Below are 22,927 nucleotides of genomic sequence, written 5' to 3' on the forward strand. Positions count from 1 at the left end.
AAGATACCATACTTATAAATAATTAAAGTTTGATAATACGTAGAAGATAGAGAAAGAGGCGACGTGGGTGATTACACATCCAAGAGTAACCTTCACACATAATGCATAACCCCTTGTTTGTATCTGCAGCACCAAATCACTTCTTCAGGGTGTTCCGAGGTTGTTTACTGCAGCACGTTCTCGTGGAAATTGCCAGGCGAAGAGTACCGTAACAACAATCTCGCAAGTAACTCCCGCAGCTATAGCAAAAATCTGCCATATGTGATACATCAGAATAAATCCTGCAACAAAACCCAAGACAACTGCAATCATGTCGAGGCATAGAGCACAGGAACATCAGCCGCAGACATGGTGTAAGTTAACCCGTAAAGAACTGCGGCGGTGAAAAACGGTGCGACGAGAGAGGCCTCAAAATCTTGCAGGAAGCTAAAGATTAGCTTCATGATAGCAGCGGAAACGGAATCACCAACGTAGTCACTGCCACTGACAGATTGCATTACCAAGCTGATTGGAACGAAGAACACAGCAAACCCAATCAGGAGCAGGATAACTTCGTGACACCGTTTCACCAACTTACGCCATTTCTCAATCTCGCTGTCGACATATATAGAAATAGAGTTATTAATCTAATCTAAGATCACTTTATTATTTATAAATCATATTTAATGAACCGGTGAACTTACGCTGGGTTACGCTGAGGCAAAGCTGTTTCTTGGGGGAGAAATGTTAAAGTGGACGAAGACGGCTGAGAGTGAGTCGTTCCTATGGGGGCGGTCAGAAGCGGATGGGACAGCAGAGGATCAGTCAGGTGAAGCGGCTGTGAAGATGATGAAGGCGGAGACGGTGACGAAGCTGTGCCTTGGGGGAGAGATGTTAGAGGAAGGGTTGAAATCGACGAAGACGGTTGAGAGTGAGTTGTTCCTGCAGACTGTGAAGGTGATGAAGGCAGAGACGGAGGCGGAGACGGAGCACGTGGAGGATCGACGGAGACTTGGTCGGACGGCGGAGGATTGGAGTTTTTTGGGAGAGAAGACTGTGAAGATGATGAAGGCCGAGACGGTGACGAAGCTGTGCCTTGGGGGAGAGACGACGTCGAGGAAGACCGCTGAAGCGGCGGAGTGTTATTTGGGAGAGACGACTGTGAAGATGATGAAGGCAGACACGGTGACGAAGCTGTGCCTTGGGGGAGAGACGACGTCGAGGAAGACCGCTGAAGCGGCGGAGTGTTATTTGGGAGAGACGACTGTGAAGATGATGAAGGCAGACACGGTGACGAAGCTGTGCCTTGGGGGAGAGACGACGTCGAGGAAGACCGCTGATTGAGGTTTTGCGGAGACGGTTGAGAGTGAGTTGTTCCTGCGGCGGATAACTGATTAAGGGAAAACAGAGGATTTTGTAAAGCAGACTGTGAAGGTGATGAAGGCAGAGACGGTGGCGGAGACAACTTGTTGCCGGTGATTTCTCCTCCCGTATGTTCCTCGGAGACAACTTGTTGCTGCAGAGACGGTGAATCCGATGTAATGCCTGAATCCGATGGTGAATGGGTTTGCTCTCCGTCGTCTCCGTTGACGGTGATTTCTCCTCCCGTACGTTCGCCGGAGACAACTTGTTGCTCACCGTAGCTTTTTGCCTGCTCGCCCGACGCCGTCACTGGAAGGGTTCTCTCTCTCTCACCGGAGCTTTCAACTCCCGTGTGTTCCTCCTCCTTGGTTTTCATGGGAGACTGTGGGAGAGTTTTTTCCATTGTGCTTTTGGTTGTTCTCTGTTATGCAGTTTTTTGTTGTGGCAGCCGGCAGAGGTATATAAAGCCAAATTTGTACTTCTTTCGACTGTCCAAGCTTAAAGACGTCCATACTTTTAACGTTTTCTTTTTTTCTTTTTTTTTTGTTAATTAAAGTACCCCATTTTTCATTTTTAATTTTTGTATAGGAGATTTTACATTTTGTTTCACAAAAATTAGCTTTTTAATTAATTAATTAATTAATTATAAACATTTTATCAATTACAAAGGTAAGGCTTTTTGGTCATTTTCCCACAGATTTATATATACATACATAGGTAATGTAATCAATAAATTTGTGTGTGTGTGTGTATGATTTTGAATAGTAGACGGAATACTAATATATATTAATCACCATATGTAATTGTTTCTATAAATTTTCCGGTAATTGTTTCACCATATCTTTCAATCTAAATCACCAGTAATCTTTTCCGGTTTGAATTGTTTCTAAATCTTTTACTACTTTCTAGTAATTTTTCTTTGGTCAACTTACTTTCTAATCTTTCAATCACCAGTAATATCTTGTTTTGTTTGATTGATTATATATCCTTTATTTTACTTTTATTCATCTCGAGTAAAAAAAAGAAAAGAAGACAAAAGTGTTATATAAAACAATAGAACAACAACATATATATCTCGGATCTTTAATTTATTGTTGATCATCAGAAATGTCAGGTTTGCGCTGCGGACGTTTTGGAGTTGAGGCTAGTAGAGGACCTAGACTTATCGTTTAGAGAAGACGATTGTTTACAGATCAACTTTGCCCAAAAAGTAACAAAGACAACAAATATGTGAACTTTATTATTTTAAACTTGAAACAATATAGTACTATGTATTAACGCTCGACAGTAAGTAAATAGTAATACTACTAAATACTCGTATGAGCGATCGATGTGTTATTAAAATTTAGCTTAACTACAAACAAACAAAAAAAATCAAGCATTTATGTGTTAAATGAATAAACCTCTTTAATTAAGAAGATAAATGGTTTGTTGCCCAAAAAAAATCAAAAAAAACTGTATAGGGTTCGTTTTCATTTTTTGTTCTTGTTCTTGTTGTTGTTGTCGTCCCTAAAAACTACATTACATATGAAAAGGCTGTTTGCTGGACTATGGTGCATCATGTTAAAGTATGCGTGTAAAATTTATCATTTAATTTTATTACGTGGCAACAAGACTTGTTAGCTAGCTCTTTTTTTGTTTTTTGTTTCTTTCTTTCAATTTGATCAAAGTTGCACACACATTGTACTTGTTAAGAGTTTCAACGAGTACACAAACATATTTTCATAGTATAGTATGCTTGAAGCTTGATTATATGTATATACTAATAACTTACGACAGTTAGAAAGAATCCATGACAGAATTAGGAAAATTTTATTTTTATAATTAACCCCTTGTTGTTACTAGTACTACTAGCTAGTGTAGTATTAATTAGAAAATAAGAAGATGAAGCCACAGAAGAGAGACACGTGAGTGCGCCTCATTTGATTAGCTCCTCCTATAAACCCAATGGCAACTACCAGAAAATTTTAATTTGGATGAAAAAAATTCAAATACTTTATTTAAAATTCTGAAGAAAGAGAAAGTGACATCATTTTTTGTTCTAACACAGAAGATATACGTACGGATCGTCGGTCTTTAAAATTATTTCAACCATTGGATCAAATCCCATTTTTCCGTGTGGAAGTCTACTCGCCACCCTGACTGACATATCTTTTCTTGTCCATATTTGCCAATGTCTGGGGATCCAAAGTTTTAAAAAATTAAACTTGCCAATCAATCAAGAACGATATATACATATATATGTAGATATTATCCACTCATTTTTTCGATTAACCGAGAATGCATATTCACCAAAATAAACTATCGGAGTGGTCGTCGGAGAATTGAATTGCCTTTTTTATTAAAAAAAAATGGTTATTAAGAAAGATATATTTTGGGGGATATTTAGTGACTAGAATATTTCCTTTCGATTCAGTGGTGTTTGTGTATTCATCCCTTCGATAACTTTATACCATGCATACAGTATATTTGTTGTTTTTGATTGTATAACTTTAGTTCAGATGATATAATTATGTTTTAACTTTTAGTTTACGTGTGCACAATTGTTTTTACCGTACAAGAGTAATATATACTCGTATAAGATTACAATACTTTTACTGCATGTATTTAAACTCTTCATCTAAAGGAAAAGTACTATACTTAATTGGAAACATAAATATATAGAAAACGCGTTTCTTTTCTTGATTGACAAAAATAATCCCTGCAATTATAATATCATTATTTTATTAGTTATCTCCTAACACTACTACTTTTTCAAACATATTAATGTTTAACGTAAACTCGCATGCGTATATGTATGTATGATCGAGTAGTCAAATGTCACATGTTATATTAGTGTAGGAATAGTAATAAGAAACGTTATTCAAATATTTGACCTCGCTCAAAATATAAAAGTCACATGCTTAATTACTACATATTGGATATATGATTTTATATAAATTAATAAACTTCCTATTGTGTTGAGGTACTTTTTTAAAAAATTATTTTAGGCAATATCATTCGGTGGCCCCTTTATTATTTTATTTTTTATTTGGTCCAAAACGTAACATTATTCTTGGTAAAAAAAATCTCTCTTTTGGCCATTTCCTTTGCAAACCAAGACAGTATCAGCAGTCAGCACTCAGCAGGTCCACCATCTTTATAAATTTAACTTTTATTTTCCAACATATCCCAAAAACAGTTGCTCTCATAAAACTACAAATAGAAACCCCCAGTCCAAATTCCCTAACAAGGAGAGAAATAAAATCAGCCTATAGAGGATTTTATTGTTATTTTTTTAAAAAAACAATTAAAATGGAAAATATGAACTCATGAGTATATCTGCGTATATATAATCACTACAATAAAGTGTATGATTAAAAGGGGATTCTATATACTAAAGTAATGAAAATATTGGAAAGTGATTATGCCGATCGAGAGACCCGCTCATCAAGCTATAAATAAATGTAACGATCGACGATGATGTACATTACGGAGATAAGATCGACCAAGGACGCAGAAGGGGCGGTTATAGATGTAGTCATGGCCACCGCTTGAGATGGAAGTTGAGAGATTTGGTGCAGAGGACGGTGTCGTTGATTGAATCACGCCGATTGTAACTAAATCCTGACATCTCCGTCATTTGGTCGGACAATTACGTTTCTCACGGTCTACATGGTTACACTAATTAAATTCATTGTTTCATTTTTCCCGTTGCTTGTGTTTTTGGCTTTCTCATCTTATATCATGTATCTTTCTGATGGTCATCATGTTATATGTACGTACTAGTCATAATATTGACAACGAATCTGTTTAAGACCTTGAATTAACATTTTTTCTATGCGAGTTAACTGAAACTATAGATAATAAGATGTTCATTTGAGTTTGTTAAGATTCGTTCGTATAATTTAGTAATTTACGTCACATGATAGAAGTCTCACGAGGTGTGTGTAAAGGTAAATTTATCGCTATATTTTTTTCATTTTCTTTTTCGGGGTCTCAAAAAAGAAGATTTATACTCGCTACATTCATTAAAGAGTGTTATTTACTTATGTAAGAAAAAACAATTGTGTGAAGCACATTAGAAATCATAATTTACCAAAAAGATACGTATACATTCAAAACTATAATAAGTTTCTACTTTACCTTTGAATTTCTCGCTATTGTAAACATGTTTTTTTTTTTTCTTTGGTTCTTTTTGGGTTTGCAAAAAAAAACTGAGCTTGCTTATTAAATATTGTTAATTAAAACAATTTAAAAACTGAAATTCTATCAAACCCTTAATTAGTAATTTTGCCCAAAATCTATTCGATGTTATAAGAAAAAATCAGAAATGAGAGTAATTTGTACCAAAGCATAATCTTGGTGAACACGGCATATTTTTATATTTTTATTTGGCTTTCTCCATTAGCACTTTGGGATTTTTAATAGTCGTCATATCATTTTTTTGCCCCTCAAATAAATACAAATTCCATTTACTTTCTACCATGTTCCATGTCTCAACACACACACACACACACACACACACACACACGTCATCCTTCTTCTGTAGTGCTTTTGTTTCTTCTGAATTCTATATGAATTATATGTGGGTTTGATTTCTTTACCGATTTTATTTTTAAAGAAAAAGTACTAGTTTTATTTTTTAATCTATCAGAATTGTGATGGTTATTGAGCGTGCTGATTAAAGTTACAAAATTTGTATCAGGATTAAATGTGTTGCTGGTGAAATACTAGAAAAAGAAAAGAAAATAAAAATCGTACGGGACAAAGAGTTCGACCCATTGCTAAATACAAAATAATATATAATATTATAATAAAGGTCCCAATAAAAAAAAAAAAAAAATCTATAAACACACAAATACATCAAACTTTACTCACCTTTTCTCATCTCTCTCCCACGAGAGGTTTTTTTTTCCCTGTCTCTCTCATGTCTCTCTAATGTTCCTTGTACCTTCCCCATTTTTTCTCTTTCTCTATCTATCTTTTCTTTTTCCTCTCTAAATCTTTTTTTTTGTCTTCTTCTTTTACTTCTCTCCTTGCTCTTCACCTTCATCTTCAGCTTCTTCCTCCTTTTGGTTTCTGCTGGAGACATAGTTCACCACGACGATTCCCTCCCGCAGAGACCTGGTTGCAACAATAATTTCGTACTGGTAAAAAAAAAAGATCATTCATTCACTTCACTTTGATCTGTCTTTATTTTTTAGCTCGTCCCCTTTGAAGCTATATCTGTCTTCTATCTCCTGGTGACTTTCTCGAATTTGGAATTACTTTAGGTTTTTTTTTGTATTGTTAATGAATTTTTTTAAGTCTCTGTGTTGTCGATTGCTTTCATTCTTTATGTATTCTCGGTGTCCTATATCCGTTACTGCCAGCTGCATACAGTTAATTTTTTGGGGGAGTTTTAAAGACTCTATAGAGCCAACCTTTTGGATTTGAGATTTGATGTCATTCAGAACAGAACAGCGAGAGTAGCTATATCCATGAGAGCTTTCCTTAATCATTTTTTTTTAAGTCTTTAAAATGTTGCAAGCTTCTTGTTAATTAAGGAGCTATTTTGGTGTGTCAAGAAATTTGGATATAGATCTAGAACTCTTTACCTTTTTGCATTTTAGCCTATGGAGCCTTCCTACTTAACTCCAACGCAATTTGATGGACAGGTGAAAGTCCCAACTCGAGTGAATGGGACGGAATACATGGAGTATGTTGGTGTAGGTGCTAGGTTTGGCCCAACCTTTGGAATCTAAGGAGAAACATGCTACCCTCATCAAACTTGCTATTGCTGACCCTCCTGACTGTTGCAGCACTCCCAAAAATAAGGTTTCAACTTTTTTTACTTTGCTTTTTCTCTTGTCAATTTTGTACCTGTGTGTGTGTAATTCCAGTTTCATTTTCTTTTCGTAGCTTACAGGAGAGGTCATTCTTGTTCACCGTGGTAAATGCAGTTTTACCACCAAAACTAAGATAGCTGAAGCAGCTGGTGCCTCGGCCATCCTTATTATAAATAACAGTACAGGTAACTTCACTCAAGCCTTTTCTCTGTAAAAATTATTCCTACTCTTGTAGTTTTACACATGTGCTAGTTTTTATTTCCCAAACAAACAAAATTCTAGTTATGTTTGGCAAGGTTGATTGAATCATCCTGTTACTGATACTGAAAGTTTCGTTGGTACTATCAGGTGCTGCAAACCTGTTTGGTCGCTTTACTTTCATGGTATGTTTATTTCTTCTTCTCATTTACATTTCGCCATTAATTGTTTTTGTTTGGTTGACTATGATATGATAGGACTATTCACTTGAATATGTGTTCTTTAACTCTCTGCATTGTTTGTAGAAAAAGTTTCATATGTGCATGCTTCTTCACTCTTTAGAAGTTAAAGAAGAATAAAAGATATCTGATACTGACGTTGGCTTTATTATAGTTTCAGATGTTTCCGCCGCTTTGGAGAATCATATGTCAAAGTTCCTTTTCTGGGTGCTGTCTCATACTTGACGCTGGCTGTTTGTCCCTTTTGCATAACATTTGCTGTAATTTGGGCAGTTAAACGACAATACTCTTTTGCTTGGATAGGGCAAGATATACTTGTAAGCACGACTTTCCATCTCTCTTAACTGACTTCAGTTTGAATCCATGTTTGTCTATGCCACATACTGTTAAATTTCCATACAAGACTACCATGCTCATACCTAGTTTAACATATAACAGAAGGTAACAGCTTACTTTTGCTTTTTTTCTGGCTGACAGGGAATCTCACTGATAATCACGGTTCTTCAAATTGTCCGCGTACCAAACCTTAAGGTAATAGCCATTTCCTTGTGATGGCGCCAAATGTTACATGTTGACAACACCCTGTAGCCATCTAGTACCAGTGTGTATGTTCTGACTATGTGCTTACGAAGTTGGCACCTAATAAATAAGCTTTAAGATCATGAAAATACAACAATCTGAACCACTGAATTGAAGACTGAAAATTTGCTTGCTGCCACTGACACAATCCTTTCAACCAAAACTTTAATGTTAACAGGTTGGGTTTGTTCTTCTCAGCTGTGCCTTCATGTATGACATCTTCTGGGTTTTTGTTTCAAAATGGTGGTTCCGTGAAAGCGTGATGATTGTGGTAAGTTCCTCCTGCATTTTCTATTTTTGCTTTAGAAAACCATTTTCATTCATACAAGACTAAGCAAGATGTTCTGTCTGCTCAACACTGATATTTTCGAGAACGTTCTTTCCCATTTTCCCACCTATTGGTAGCCCGTGGTGGCAGAAGCGGAGAGGATGGAATCCCAATGCTACTAAAGATCCCTGGGGCGGCTACAGCATCATTGGATTTGGTGATATTATATTACCAGGACTGATTTCTTTACCGATTTTTTTTTAAAGAAAAAGTACAAGTTTATTTAATCTATCAGAATTGTGATGGTTATTGATCGTGCTGATTAAAGTTACAAAATTTGTATCAGGATTAAATGTGTTGCTGGTGAAATGGATTGGGGATATTGATTGATTAGAACAAAGTTGGCAATGTTTGTGGTGGTAACCATCAATTAATTAAAATGCGATGAATTTTTTCTAGCAATTGGATCTCACCTTCGTATGTTTTGTCTCCAAGTCTTTGATAGTGTAGTTGGTTTTAGTGTATAATAACTAAGCTATGGAGTTTGTTTGACCATCTCTCTTTGCTAGCTAGCAACTTTACGAAAATGGTTGAGCTGCTAAATCTGTATTTTGATTCGTTCTCTTCATGCAATGTGTCATGATGATTGCAGAGTTTTGCAAACACAAAAAAAATAATCATATCAACCAAATACAAATCCATAAATAATGAAAGAGTAAGAGCAGTAACAGACATCAACTCCAAGGAAACCTACAGTGAAATCGTGTATGGAAAATTGAGTAATTTGTCCACAACTTTACACATCATCATCATCATCATCATGTTATGAATTATGGAAAACCAAGAAATCTCTCGTATTGCTGTCACATGGAAACATAACAAGTGTTTACCCTCCTAACCATAGATAGATAGATAGATAGAAGTTAATTAGAACCAAAACATAACTCAAAAAGTGCACCTATTTGCAGTGCCGTGCTTACAGTGCTTACAGGCAAGAGGAAAGACTAATTACCCTAAGCCACCAAAAATTAAAAATTTAGTAGGCCACATTTTTTTCCTATCTAGGCTTATGTATTTAAATTGATAAGATAAATGTGCATGTAAAGTGGATTTTTTGGTTTGAGCAGCCCATGACAATATTAATAAATCTAATATATAAGGAAATTTCCACACATGTTTTATACTCTAAATCTAATAACAATAATACTAATTGAAGATAATCTTATTATATAAAGCTCAGTTTTTTAAGTTAGTAATTCATATAATCGCGACATATGTCAAATATTCTGACACATGTGAATATTTTAAATTTATAGTTAAAATTAAAAAAATCCTAAAAATAAAAAGATTATAATTAATATTTTGTAAAATATGTAAAACTAAAAGTAACCTGATTAAATCTAATAGGAATTTTCTATTAAATTATTAATTTTAATAGAAAATATGTAATTAATAAGAAAAATATGTGCAATTAATAAGAAAAATATGTGCAATTAATAAGAAAAATATATGTAGTTTAATTGTAATTATTATTTGTTATAAACATAATAACATATAGTAAAAAGAAATTTATACAGAAAAGTGATTAAAATATACAAATTTGATGTGTTAAAATTAGTAATTAACATAATATAAGAAAATTATGAGAATCAAAATAAAAAAATTAATGTAATTTTCTTAAATTTTTCAATCGATGAATAATTTGATAACATATTTTATATAATTACATGGATGATTTAACTTAATTTTCAAATATAAATATTGAGAATTTGTCGTATGTGTGGGATTTAATCTTGTTAAAAATAAAGGAAATTACTTGTTGAGGTAATGGTGATGAGTTTCCTTGAAGCCTATAAAAAGCATGTCGTGTATCCATTTCTGGGACTAGGAATTGCATACGGCCTCTTGTACAATGCATCAGCGGCTGCTTTTTCGATGGTATGGGTTCTTGTAGCTGATATTCTAAGCATCATTGTTGGGTTTTTTGCCTCCTTCTATTTGATGTATTACATAGGGGAGACTTTAGCTCTAGTTGGGGGAATTAGTTGCGGGTTATTTCTTATCGTGCTTATTTGCCTGCAATATCCTCGAGAGCGTGTTCGTGCACCAAGAGAAGAACCTTGAAGATACGTACAAGTTGCTTCTTTTCGAGACCTCTTTAATTTATGCTAGTATGTATTGAATGAGACCTCTTTTATTGAAGATTTTTCCTTATACATCTGTAGATGTCTCAAATTACATTTAAATGAATCCCCAAAAAAATAAAAACATAGAGATGCCAGATCCTAATTAAAAAATTTATAGTTAAAATTAAAAAATCCTAAAAATAAAAAGATTATAATTAATATTTTGTAAAATATGTAAAACCAAAAGTAACCTGATTAAATCTAATAGGAATTTTCTATTAAATTATTAATTTTAATAGAAAATATGCAATTAATAAGAAAAATATGTGCAATTAATAAGAAAAATATGTGCAATTAATAAGAAAAATATATGTAGTTTAATTGCAATTATTATTTGTTATAAACATAATAACATATAGTAAAAAGAAATTTATACAGAAAAGTGATTAAAATATACAAATTTGATGTGTTAAAATTAGTAATTAACATAATATAAGAAAATTATGAGAATCAAAATAAAAAAATTAATGTAATTTTCTTAAATTTTTCAATCGATGAATAATTTGATAACATATTTAATATAATTTTATATAATTACATGGATGATTTAACTTAATTTTCAAATATAAATATTGAGAATTTGTCGTATGTGTGGGATTTAATCTTGTTAAAAATAAAGGAAATTACTTGTTGAGGTAATGGTGATGAGTTTCCTTGAAGCCTATAAAAAGCATGTCGTGTATCCATTTCTGGGACTAGGAATTGCATACGGCCTCTTGTACACTGCATCAGCGGCTGCTTTTTCGATGGTATGGGTTCTTGTAGCTGATATTCTAAGCATCATTGTTGGGTTTTTTGCCTCCTTCTATTTGATGTATTACATAGGGGAGACTTTAGCTCTAGTTGGGGGAATTAGTTGCGGGTTATTTCTTATCGTGCTTATTTGCCTGCAATATCCTCGAGAGCGTGTTCGTGCACCAAGAGAAGAACCTTGAAGATACGTACAAGTTGCTTCTTTTCGAGACCTCTTTAATTTATGCTAGTATGTATTGAATGAGACCTCTTTTATTGAAAATTTTTCCTTATACATCTGTAGATGTCTCAAATTACATTTAAATGAATCCCCAAAAAAATAAAAACATAGAGATGCCAGACCCTAATTAAACCAGTGGTCGGGTTAAGGAGTCATCATCTTCCATATGTAATATATCAAGTAAAAGGAGGCACCAAACCCAACCGCAATGCTTAGTATATCAGCCATAGCAAAGACGCTAGGGACTAAGTGCGTTGTGACAGAGCTGTTACAATCGACGTCGATGAAGAAAGCAGAGCATACTGACACACATATACCAAATGTGATCAACATTTGGATCAAGAAAAATTATTATTTTCACATTTGGTATATAAAGGATTTAGACATTTTGTTATCACGAATCAACTACCGTTAATTTTTTAAATAGAGATTATATAAAGTGAAATGAGCAAAGCAAAAAACAAAAGAAAACAGAGGTATATATATAAATATTATATTAAGCGAAATAAGGTATGAAAGGAGTATATACATATATATGTAATATGCATATAATATACTTATGTAAACCATATGATATATATTTCGTTGTGAACAAAAAAAAAAACATTAGAATTGTTAATTGTTCTTTCAATTTGATCACAATTACACACACATTGTACTCAACGGTCGACCTACCAAGGGAGGACACACATTGTAACCTGGATAAACTAATTATATAGCTGTTTGTACATTTATTTGCATAAAATTTGAGTAGCACGACTAGAATCTTTCCGTTGCTATAACAATTTAAATTCAGTGGTGTATTCATCCCTTTTATTCTCTGTATCATGCATTCAGTATATTTGTTGTTTTTGATTGTATAACTTTAATTCAGATAATGATATATAATTATAATCTAACTGTTATTTTACGTGTGGACAATTTTTTTACCGTACAAGAGTAATATACTCGTATCATCATGTCATGAATTATATTACAATACTTTTACTGCATGTATTTAAATCTTCATACTATAAAGGAAACCCTCTAATTAAATACTTAACTGGAAATATAATTTTATGGAAGACGCGTCTCTTTTCTTGATTGACAAAAATAATCCCTGCAATTATAATATCATTCTTTTATTAGTTATCTCCTAACACTACTACTTTTTTTTTTTTGAACGAAGAACAAAGCTTTTTAAATAATGTTTAACGTAAACTCGCATGTGTATGATCGAGTAGTCAATGTCACATGTTATATTAGAGTAGAAAAAGTAAGAAACGTTATTCAAAAATTTGACCTCGCTCAAAATATAAAAGTCACATGCTTAATTACTACTACATATTGGATTATGATTTTATATAAATTAATAAACTTCCTATTGTTGAGGTACTTTTTAATTTATTTTGGGCAATATGATTCGGTGGCCCCTTTTTTTGTTTAATTTGGTCCAACGTAACATTATTCTTGGTAAAAAAAAACTCTCTTTTGGCCATTTCCTTTGCAAACCAAGACAGTACTATCAGCACTCAGCAGGTCCACCATCTTTATAAATAAAACTTTTTTTTTTCCAACATATCCCAAAAACAGTTGCTCTCATAAAACTACAAATAGAAACCCCCCAGTCCAAATTCCCTAACAAGGAGAGGATTTTATTGTTATTGTTATTATTATTATTTTTAAACCAATTAAAATGGAAAATATGAACCCATGAGTATATATCTGTATATAATCATTACAATAAAGTGTGTATGATTAGAAATGGATTTTATATACTAAAGTAATGAAAATACAGTATTGGAAAGTGATTATGCCGAGAGACCCGCTCGTCAAACTATAAAGAAATGTAACGATCGACGATGATGTACATTATGGAGATAAGACATGTCGATCGATGAAGGACGCAGAAGGGGGGGGGGGGGCGGTTATAGATGTAGTCATGGCCACCGCTTGAGACGGAAGTTGAAAGATTTGGTGCAGAGGACGGGGTGGCGTGGACGTACGTCGTAGATTGAATCAACCAAGAAAAACATCTAGTGACCAAGAAAAAGCTTACTAGCTGGATCCCACAAAAGCAGGACTTTATATAAGCATTGGGATTGCCACTGTATACATAGAAAGCCAACATCACATTTTCTATAGTCGATGCATTTAGAAATAACGATTCACTACAAGATTACACTATCTCATTCAGTAAGTACAAGTTTTGTTTTTTCGTGATACCAGAGGTATGCAATACTATTCCCTATAACTGCATTCTCTGTTTTGTCAGAGCTCATCATATGAAAGTTGTAAGCTAAAACCTCCTCCCAAAAGAAAAGACAAGTGGCTGCAAGAAGCAATTTACCCTGTCCAATAGCTGCAAAAAAAAAAATCATATAAACCAAATACAAAATAATAAATAAGGGAAGAGTAAGAGCAATTGTGCACTTAGATATGAAACAAACATTCGTGTATGGAAAATTGAGTAATTTGTCCACCACTTAACACATATCATCATCATCATCATGTTAAGAATTATGGAAAACCAAGAAATCTCTCTCGTATTGCTGTCACATGGAAAACATAACAAGTGTTTTTACCATCCTAATCTCGACCATAGATAGAAGTTAATTAGAACCAAAACATAACTCAATTCCACATGAAAGTAAAAGTAAAAGTATATATATAGGAAACAAAAAGTGCACCTATCTGTTCCTAAACAACAAGACTAAGTTAAGTCTGTCCTCCAGGTCCTTGGTCATCCTCCTCATGAAACTCTTTGAGGAGATTGAGAATCTGAGCCTCCATCCTCCTAACACGGGCAAGCAAGCGGTTGCAGGAACGAAGGTAACCCTTGACGTTGTCCTTTTGGCATTTGTCGATGTAAAGGTCCATGTCCCTGAGAATCTCCATCAGCTCATCAACCACCTGGGAGTACTCCATGACCCGAGCAGGGTCCCTCTCAGCAACCTCATCGAGCTCTCTCCTGGCAGTCTCCAACCACTCGGCGGACAAACGAATGCGGGCTTTCAAGGAGTCGTAGCTATCGGAGTCGTAAACGTCAAGGAGTTTGAGGACGGTACCTGGCTTGACTTTGTAAAAGTGAAGAGCTTTGAGGAGATAATGATGATTGCGGTGGAGGAGAGGGAGCTCTCTGATAGAACCTGGTTCCTCCAGTTGGAGCTGGAAATCATCAAGGGGAGAGGAGGTGATGATAGGAGGGTTAAGGTGCAGACGGAGGAAGAAGCAGGCGGAAGCAGCCACAGCGATCGAGGGAATGATGAAGTGGCCGCCTCCAACGAATTGGTGTTTAATAGGACGAGGAGATGCAGATGAAGACGAAGGAGAAGGAGAAGGAGAAGGGGGATCAGAAGAAGAAGAAGATGAAATGGAAGGAGAAGTGAAGGCGAAGAGGGAAACAGGGTTCTGAAGGTTGGAAGTAGTAGTAGTTCTTCCTCTGCTGTAATAATGGTGGTGAAGCTGAAAACTGCTGCTGCTCTTGTGCTGACAATAATAATACGCCTTTACAATACTCCCCATTTTCTTTTCTTCGATTTGATTTGTTTGTTATCTCGACAAATTCAAATTCAGGTTGATGATGAACCCTAAACCCCCCAATTTCTGTTCGATTTTCTGATTTCGTTCATCCGATGATGATGAATTGATGATGCAATTCAGATGATTAATTTCAAAAAAAAAAAAAAGAACACAAAAGGGAAATCTGATTAATGGGCTCATTAAGCCCACTAATAAATGATAAACACCCAAAATATAGGCCCTTTTAAAGCCCATTAAAGAAGGAAAGCTGCTAATCCAATACGAATGAATTGGATGCAGCTGCTGCTAATTTAAGAATGGAGAAATTAGGGAAAGCGACTAATAATAGAGTGAGTGCTTTGGTTTCGGTTGGTTGTCCCAAATTGTAAGCTGAGCCATACAAAAAAACCATTTGCTCTCCGCTCCTCTCTCTATGTCTATGATGATGATGGAAGAAAATGAAATCACGCACTGCGTGTCTCTGTCTCATTCATCTTCTACTGCTGGCTGAGAGAAATTCCTATTCCTACTACTACTACGTTACTCTGTTTTGATTGATTCATTATGTCCTTCTCCGATTCAGAGACATCATCCTCTCATGGCGCAGATTCTTACAAGTTCTTTCGTCAGATCAGCCGCGATCGTACGTTCACTTTCTTCTCCGACTCCTTCTTCCTTTTATTTTCTTCAAAATTGTTTGGTGGGACGATATTAAAAAAGGGCTAAAATCATTATTATAAATGGGGTGTGTGGTTTCAGGATTGCTACACGAGATGCTTGGATCTACCAAAACTGGGGACTCTAAAGCTTGGAAGGTCTCTCTCTCTCTTATTTCCTTGTTGTCTTTTTGATGATACACACACACACATATATATATATATATATATATGTGAAATGATGATTTTGAAATCCTAATTAAGGAGAGGGGGGGGGGGGGGGTTTGGTTCTGTCTGTGGTGCAGATACTAATAATGGATAGAGTTACGGTCAAAGTAATGTCTCAGTCTTGCAAGATGGCAGATATCACTGATCAAGGCATTTCCTGTAATATACCAAATCCCTCCTCTTTTTTTTTTTTTTTTTTTTTTTTTTTTTTTTTTTTTTTTTTNTTTTTTTTTTTTTTTTTTTTTTTTTTTTTTTTTTTTGTCTTCTCTCTCTCTTATCTTGCTCTCCTTTATTGATTACTTACTAACAACTACTTGTCATCCTCCATCAGTGGTTGAAGAACTTTTTAAGAGAAGGGAACCAATGCCTGGCATGGACGCTATCTACTTTATGCAACCTTCCAAAGAGAAGTAACATATATACCAATCCATTTATTTTCTTTTATTTTATTTTATTTTCCCCTCTCATTCTGATTTATACATCTCTCTGACTGATCATCTTCCCCCGCTCTCTTGCAGCATTGTTATGTTTCTTTCCGACATGTCTGGCAGGGAACCCTTGTACAGGAAGTAACAACTACAACAACAAACCTCTTTCCATCATCTTTTCTTCAACCAATTAATATATGTATATCAATGTGATTGTGATTTCTTTCCCCTCTCTCTCTCTCTCTCTCTCTCTCTCTCTCTCTCTCTCTGTTTTCTTCAGGGCATTTATATTTTTCAGCTCCTCTATCCCCAAGGATTTGGTCAATCACATCAAAAGTGATTCAAGCGTGTTACCTCGCATTGGTGCATTAAGAGAGGTCATTAACAGATCCTATCCTATATAATATCATCCCTTCCTTCTTCCTTTTATTTACTCCATGTACATACGTACCCCTAACATTTTCTTCTGTGCTCGCTCATCTTAATATTTTACTACTTCAATTTGCAGATGAACATGGAGTATTTCCCCATAGATAATCAGGTACCTACGTACTATTCTTTACGCATAACCAAATTATGTTCCATTTCCTGAAGCTGCAAAGTAGCTTCAGTTAGCTAGTTATTTCGATGATGCTGATGATGATGATCTTACTTGTTACGACCAGGGATTTCTAACTGATCATGAGCAAGCATTGGAAACGCTCTATGCTGAAGATGCTGAGAATTCACGCCACTTTGATATCTGTTTGAATGTGATGGCTACTAGAATTGCTACCGTATTTGCTTCATTAAAGGTATTTACATACATACATACGCGTCTTGTAGGATACTTTCTAGCTTATATATATATACTTGGTGTTTTTTTAGGAACTACCCTTTGTTCGGTATCGAGCTGCTAAGTCCACGGCTTCGCGGGACTTGGTTCCTTCAAAGCTTGCTGCTGCTATTTGGGACTGTATCTCAAAATTTAAAGCCATTCCCAACTTTCCCCAGACCGAAACATGTGAGCTGCTCATTGTCGATAGATCAGTGGATCAGGTTTTTAAGGCTCATCTCTCCTACAAATACCCCTTATTTAGAGTCCATGTTGATAATTTATCTCTATAACGAGAGTGACGTGTTACTGTACTGTAGATCGCTCCAATCATACACGAATGGACCTATGATGCTATGTGCCATGATTTGCTTGACATGGATGGGAATAAACATGTCATTGAGGTAATTATTCTATCTATATTCACTTTCCTCTCTATTTCCCTCCTTCTAACTTTTCTACCATATGCTACTTACTAGGTTCCCAGTAAAACTGGTGGGCCTCCAGAGAAAAAGGAGATAGTGCTTGAAGATCATGATCCAGTGTGGGTCGAGCTTCGGCACACACATATAGCAGATGTATAACACAACTGTAAACTTTGAATATATTTCACTGAATAGCTCACCCATGTTGGTTAATATACCCATCATGTCTTTTGGTTTTAGGCTAGCGAGCGTTTGCATGAGAAAATGACCAACTTTACTTCAAAGAACAAAGCCGCACAAATGAGATCAAAGTCAGTGTTACGAATTTNGATGGCTACTAGAATTGCTACCGTATTTGCTTCATTAAAGGTATTTACATACATACATACGCGTCTTGTAGGATACTTTCTAGCTTATATATATATACTTGGTGTTTTTTTAGGAACTACCCTTTGTTCGGTATCGAGCTGCTAAGTCCACGGCTTCGCGGGACTTGGTTCCTTCAAAGCTTGCTGCTGCTATTTGGGACTGTATCTCAAAATTTAAAGCCATTCCCAACTTTCCCCAGACCGAAACATGTGAGCTGCTCATTGTCGATAGATCAGTGGATCAGGTTTTTAAGGCTCATCTCTCCTACAAATACCCCTTATTTAGAGTCCATGTTGATAATTTATCTCTATAACGAGAGTGACGTGTTACTGTACTGTAGATCGCTCCAATCATACACGAATGGACCTATGATGCTATGTGCCATGATTTGCTTGACATGGATGGGAATAAACATGTCATTGAGGTAATTATTCTATCTATATTCACTTTCCTCTCTATTTCCCTCCTTCTAACTTTTCTACCATATGCTACTTACTAGGTTCCCAGTAAAACTGGTGGGCCTCCAGAGAAAAAGGAGATAGTGCTTGAAGATCATGATCCAGTGTGGGTCGAGCTTCGGCACACACATATAGCAGATGTATAACACAACTGTAAACTTTGAATATATTTCACTGAATAGCTCACCCATGTTGGTTAATATACCATCATGTCTTTTGGTTTTAGGCTAGCGAGCGTTTGCATGAGAAAATGACCAACTTTGCTTCAAAGAACAAAGCCGCACAAATGAGATCAAAGTCAGTGTTACGAATTTATCTTTCCGTATTACTATACTTTTATACCATGGAAAGTTAAGTTTGATATATCTTGAAATTTGTTAGTTCCTTGTAAGTTATTCCACACAGACTTGCTTGATATGTATAGTTTAATTATGAACATCTTGGCCTAATGTGACCCAGGGACGGTAGCGAGTTGTCTACACGAGATCTGCAGAAAATAGTTCAGGCTTTGCCGCAATATGGAGAACAAGTTGACAAACTCTCCACTCATGTAGAGGTTTGTCTCACCATTTCAAATTTGAATATTGTGTGGTTCCGATCCTGACAGTTATATTTTATAATAATAAAACTTCAGCTAGCTGGAAAGATTAATAGAATAATCAGAGACACAGGACTTCGGGATCTAGGGCAGCTGGAACAAGATCTTGTTTTCGGAGACGCAGCTGCCAAGGACGTTATCAACTTTCTGAGGACAAATCAGGTGAATAAGCTTGAAGCATATATGCATAGACAAGAAACTACATATATAGCCGCATGCATTGATTTAGCCTATGGACTGACTTACACATATATTTACAATACAGGACACAAACCCGGAAAACAAATTACGGCTATTGATGATTTATGCAACAGTGTACCCCGAGAAGTTTGAAGGTGACAAGGGTGTAAAGCTAATGCAGGTATAGCTTTTAATTCGTGTGATAGCTAGAGATTTTGTGACGCATGGAACAGATTGCTAATAAATATAATGATATTATCAGCTTGCTAGATTGTCACCTGTAGATATGAAGGTTATAAGCAACATGCAATTGATAGCTGGATCTCCGGAAAACAAGGCTAAATCCGGTAGTTTCTCCCTCAAGTTTGACGCTGGAAAGGTATAAGATTCGGTTTAGTTATATGAAAAAATCCACACTAACTAGTTAACGAGAAGAAGAAGACGGTTTTATGAATACTCTTTTACATACTTGGTATAGACAAAACAAGCAAACAGGAAAGATCGATCCGGTGAAGAAGAAACATGGCAACTGTTCCGGTTTTATCCCATGATCGAGGTAGATAGATGAATACAGAACACCCCCCGGCTTATCAACTATATGTAATCATGAAGTGGCTGATCAGCTAAGCCTTTGCTAATTATGTTGATTGTTGCTGTTGCAGGAGCTGCTTGAGAAACTCGTGAAAGGCGATCTATCTAAAAGCGAATATCTATGTATGAACCAATCAAGTCATAGGGAGGAGAGTGAACCAAAAACAGGATCAGTAAGGAAGAGTTCTGCTCCTACAGCGGTTCCAGAGCGAAAAGCCACCCCTCATTCTATGAGATCAAGAAGAACTGCAACATGGGCGCGTAATCAGACTTCTGACGATGGATACTCCAGGCACGCTCTCTTTTTACATTTTTTTGTAATTTTGTCCACTTTTGGTTGTTCTAAGAGTAGGGGGGTATGTTTCTTCTCACTCAGTGATTCAGTGTTGAAAAGTGCTTCTACGGACTTCAAGAAGCTGGGGCAACGCATCTTTGTATTCATTATTGGTGGGGCAACTCGATCCGAGGTATACATTCAAACAAATCAGACTTGTGTAGTGAATGCTATATATGCTTCTTTTATCAAATCTTGTGTCAACAACATTGCAAAAAACAAGTGATGAGACTAAACTTTTTTGACAGCTCCGAGTTTGCCACAAGTTGACAAGCAGTTTGAGGAGAGAAGTGGTACTAGGCTCTACTAGTTTCGACGATCCCCCACAGTACATCACGGTAACATATATATACCTTTTAACAGTTGATGATTGGCTAAAGGCAAAAATCATATCTAAGAGATTCTTCCAACTGTTTAAAATGTGGTCGCAGAAGCTGAAATTGCTGTCGGAAAAAGACATAGCAGGGGCTCCTGCTCAGCCCTTCAAACCACAATACTGGTGAATTTGACACGGCTTGCGTCTCAAAATGTTTTTAGTTGAAGTTAAAAAAGAAGAAGAAGAAACTAATATTGTTGCAATTGAAAGAAGAGTGGATAAGCAAACCAGCATATATACACTTGTCCAGAGACAAGACTTGGGATCAGGTGAGTAGATACGTTAAGGAGAAGACTTTTTTTTTTTTGTTATTGCATCTCTTTGAACCCCAAAGCCTCACCTTTTGCTTATTTTCTTTATTTTTTATTCTTCATTTGGATCCCCTGTTATGTCGACTTAATGGAAAAGATTGAAGAAGCTAGCTTCTAGTAATTTGTTTAAAACCTTTTTTGGCTATTTATTGATTCAGTTCTGCTGTTAGTTTATTTTTCAGTATCGATTTATATAGCTATCCTTGAGTTGCTATATAGCTTCTAGTAATCTCTGCTATATATGCTCCCTTCATTAGGGGCTTAGGGCCACTTTTCATATAATAGTAAAAAATAATCTTTTTATTTTATTTTTCTTTCATCCTTCATAAAGAAAACCTAACAATTAAATTGAAGATTGCAATCTAAACAAATATTTTATCCATGGAGTATTCTTATAAAACAAACAGAATTAATAATTATTTCCAAAACAAAACTATATGAACAAACTAAAAAATATCCATAAGCCTATCTTTTATTTGTTTAGCAAAAGAATTAAATATCACTGAAATCTTTGAAAGCCCTAAGTAATCTAATGCCTATTTAAAAACTGTTAAGGTCATCAGTTTAAGCTTTCATTCATCCACAAATGTTTAAGCCTCAGTATCCAAGCTTTCTAACTGTTAATTTTCATACCATTTTTTATAAGTGTTTCATACTTTAAAAATTATAGATATATATTTGTTGTGTTTGACAAAAAAGGAAAGAAAGATATATATGTGTTCAGAGGCGGCCTTTAGGCCAAGCAAATCAAACATTGGCTGTGCTTGCGGCCATTTGTGGGATAAGTAATATTTCGGCCCTGAATTTTTCAAAAATTTCCTTTTTAGTTTGGTTAAAGGTGTAGGTGTTGTTGCTGAGATACTGAGTTCGTGTTTCACTATGACCTATTATTGCATTTTTTTGTTTTTCCATTAATTTGTTGGCCTAAATTTTATTTTTGGCTTGCAACTCATTTATTCTCAGCGCCGGCTCCGTATGTGTTGTATGTATATATACAGTTTACCTCTCTATACATTTTATCTCTCTTTTATTCTAATTGAGAAAAAGATAATAAGCATATCTCTAAAGCTTACCTTCCTCTTCAAGCATGAATGGTGTTCTTCTAATTGATATACAATCTGCAAACCAAGTTGATTTTTTTTTTCTGTTTCAAGTTGATAAATTATTTATCTAATCCAAGCTAACTTCCCTTGGTAGTTTATCAGAGCATATGTCGCACATATGTCAAGAATACCACATGCACCATCGGTTTTTCTGATTGTATCAAATGTTTCTGATCTGACACTAAAACTCATAATAAAATTACTAAGGGTCTCATGAAAATAAACAACTCCGTTGATGCATAGTCCACCTTGGACATGACTCTCATTATATATAATACCCGACTTGATGGAGTGTTTCAAGGGTATGTCGTCTTGGTCTTGGGAAAGGCCAGAGGGAACTTTGATAACTCTCCACGATTCTTGAGCTCCCAACGTAAGAACTCTAATGTTTCCGCCCCGAGAATATTTATTACAAGACATAGCCAACACTTTATACTTTTGGTCGATGGGATCGTGTCCGAGATAGCATAGTAGTGGGGAGTCGAAATGGAATTTAGGGTCCGGTAATACGACATGTTGTCTCAAGGACGGGTTCCAAACGGTGATGGTATATCTATTATCAGTAGAGAGCATCAAGCCGTTGATGGAGTTTAAAATTCTATAGGTGATGGGCAAGGGGAAGGGACGATCTCCACCGGAAGCACCTACAAGTTCGGAGGAGGTCAGCATATGATATTTTTCCACCGGAGTGTAACGGTTTTGGGGGTCCTGGTGATAGGAGAGTGAGAAGAAGATCCGCTCCATCCCATCTTCTATGACACGCAGAAGAGACGGCCGAGCAGACGAGTGGACATTGAAAGAATTGATGAAATGAGGAGTGGTGGTGATGGATGACCACAGTTTCGACACGCTACGAAACCTCACCACAGATTTTGCAGGCAATCTTGACAGTATTTCTATCTCTAAATCAACGGGAAGATTCGGTGAAGCTTTTCTCTTTTCCGTTTGCATTTCCATGGCA

General features: G+C 35.6%; 3 protein-coding genes and 1 long non-coding RNA gene across 6 annotated transcripts; 3 read left to right on the forward strand and 1 right to left on the reverse strand.

The window, feature by feature from the left end:
* LOC109125196 lies at positions 6,372-7,279 on the forward strand. Its single transcript, XR_002036244.1, has 3 exons — positions 6,372-6,473; positions 6,981-7,140; positions 7,225-7,279. It is a non-coding gene; the product is annotated as an uncharacterized LOC109125196 (long non-coding RNA).
* Positions 7,436-8,780, forward strand: LOC104759046 (signal peptide peptidase-like 4). The gene is made up of 6 exons (XM_019238813.1): positions 7,436-7,447; positions 7,500-7,534; positions 7,743-7,905; positions 8,066-8,119; positions 8,346-8,438; positions 8,573-8,780. Exons 1-6 carry the CDS (start codon positions 7,436-7,438, stop codon positions 8,615-8,617), a joined length of 402 nt encoding a protein of 133 aa, XP_019094358.1. The 3' UTR covers positions 8,618-8,780.
* On the reverse strand, positions 13,565-15,219 carry LOC104754355. Its single transcript, XM_010476527.2, has 2 exons — positions 14,264-15,219; positions 13,565-13,935 (listed from the first exon to the last, which is right to left on the reverse strand). Exon 1 carries the CDS (start codon positions 15,096-15,098, stop codon positions 14,292-14,294), a length of 807 nt encoding a protein of 268 aa, XP_010474829.1. The 5' UTR covers positions 15,099-15,219; the 3' UTR covers positions 13,565-13,935; positions 14,264-14,291.
* On the forward strand, positions 15,407-21,010 carry LOC109124783 (protein transport Sec1a). 3 transcript variants are annotated; one of them, XM_010476528.2, is made up of 21 exons: positions 15,407-15,738; positions 15,855-15,910; positions 16,057-16,138; positions 16,311-16,389; positions 16,498-16,548; positions 16,688-16,784; positions 16,916-16,948; positions 17,073-17,201; positions 17,275-17,445; positions 17,542-17,625; positions 17,701-17,799; positions 17,887-17,957; positions 18,933-19,029; positions 19,108-19,233; positions 19,337-19,432; positions 19,514-19,630; positions 19,730-19,807; positions 19,914-20,134; positions 20,219-20,309; positions 20,425-20,514; positions 20,608-21,010. In XM_010476528.2, the coding sequence occupies exons 1-21, from the start codon at positions 15,660-15,662 to the stop codon at positions 20,677-20,679; spliced, it is 2,019 nt and encodes a 672-aa protein (XP_010474830.1). In that variant the 5' UTR covers positions 15,407-15,659; the 3' UTR covers positions 20,680-21,010. The 3 variants fall into 3 exon arrangements, with proteins under 3 accessions (XP_010474830.1, XP_010474832.1, XP_010474831.1); XM_010476530.2 differs by lacking the exon at positions 17,887-17,957 and adding an exon at positions 18,700-18,770; XM_010476529.2 differs by lacking the exon at positions 16,057-16,138 and having other exon boundaries at positions 15,722-15,738.

This window comes from Camelina sativa, chromosome 17 (assembly GCF_000633955.1).
Source record: "Camelina sativa cultivar DH55 chromosome 17, Cs, whole genome shotgun sequence".
Classification (NCBI taxonomy): domain Eukaryota; kingdom Viridiplantae; phylum Streptophyta; class Magnoliopsida; order Brassicales; family Brassicaceae; genus Camelina; species Camelina sativa.

Coding starts and splice junctions, on each gene's coding strand:
- LOC104759046 (XM_019238813.1), top strand. Junction 7,906..8,065: donor GGATAGGGCAAGATATACTT/GTAAGCACGACT, acceptor TCTGGCTGACAG/GGAATCTCACTGATAATCAC. Junction 8,120..8,345: donor TCCGCGTACCAAACCTTAAG/GTAATAGCCATT, acceptor TAATGTTAACAG/GTTGGGTTTGTTCTTCTCAG.
- LOC104754355 (XM_010476527.2), bottom strand. CDS start 15,098: ATGGGGAGTATTGTAAAGGCGTATTATTATTGTCAGCACAAGAGCAGC.
- LOC109124783 (XM_010476528.2), top strand. CDS start 15,660: ATGTCCTTCTCCGATTCAGAGACATCATCCTCTCATGGCGCAGATTCT. Junction 17,626..17,700: donor GGAATAAACATGTCATTGAG/GTAATTATTCTA, acceptor GCTACTTACTAG/GTTCCCAGTAAAACTGGTGG. Junction 19,631..19,729: donor TCAAGTTTGACGCTGGAAAG/GTATAAGATTCG, acceptor TACTTGGTATAG/ACAAAACAAGCAAACAGGAA.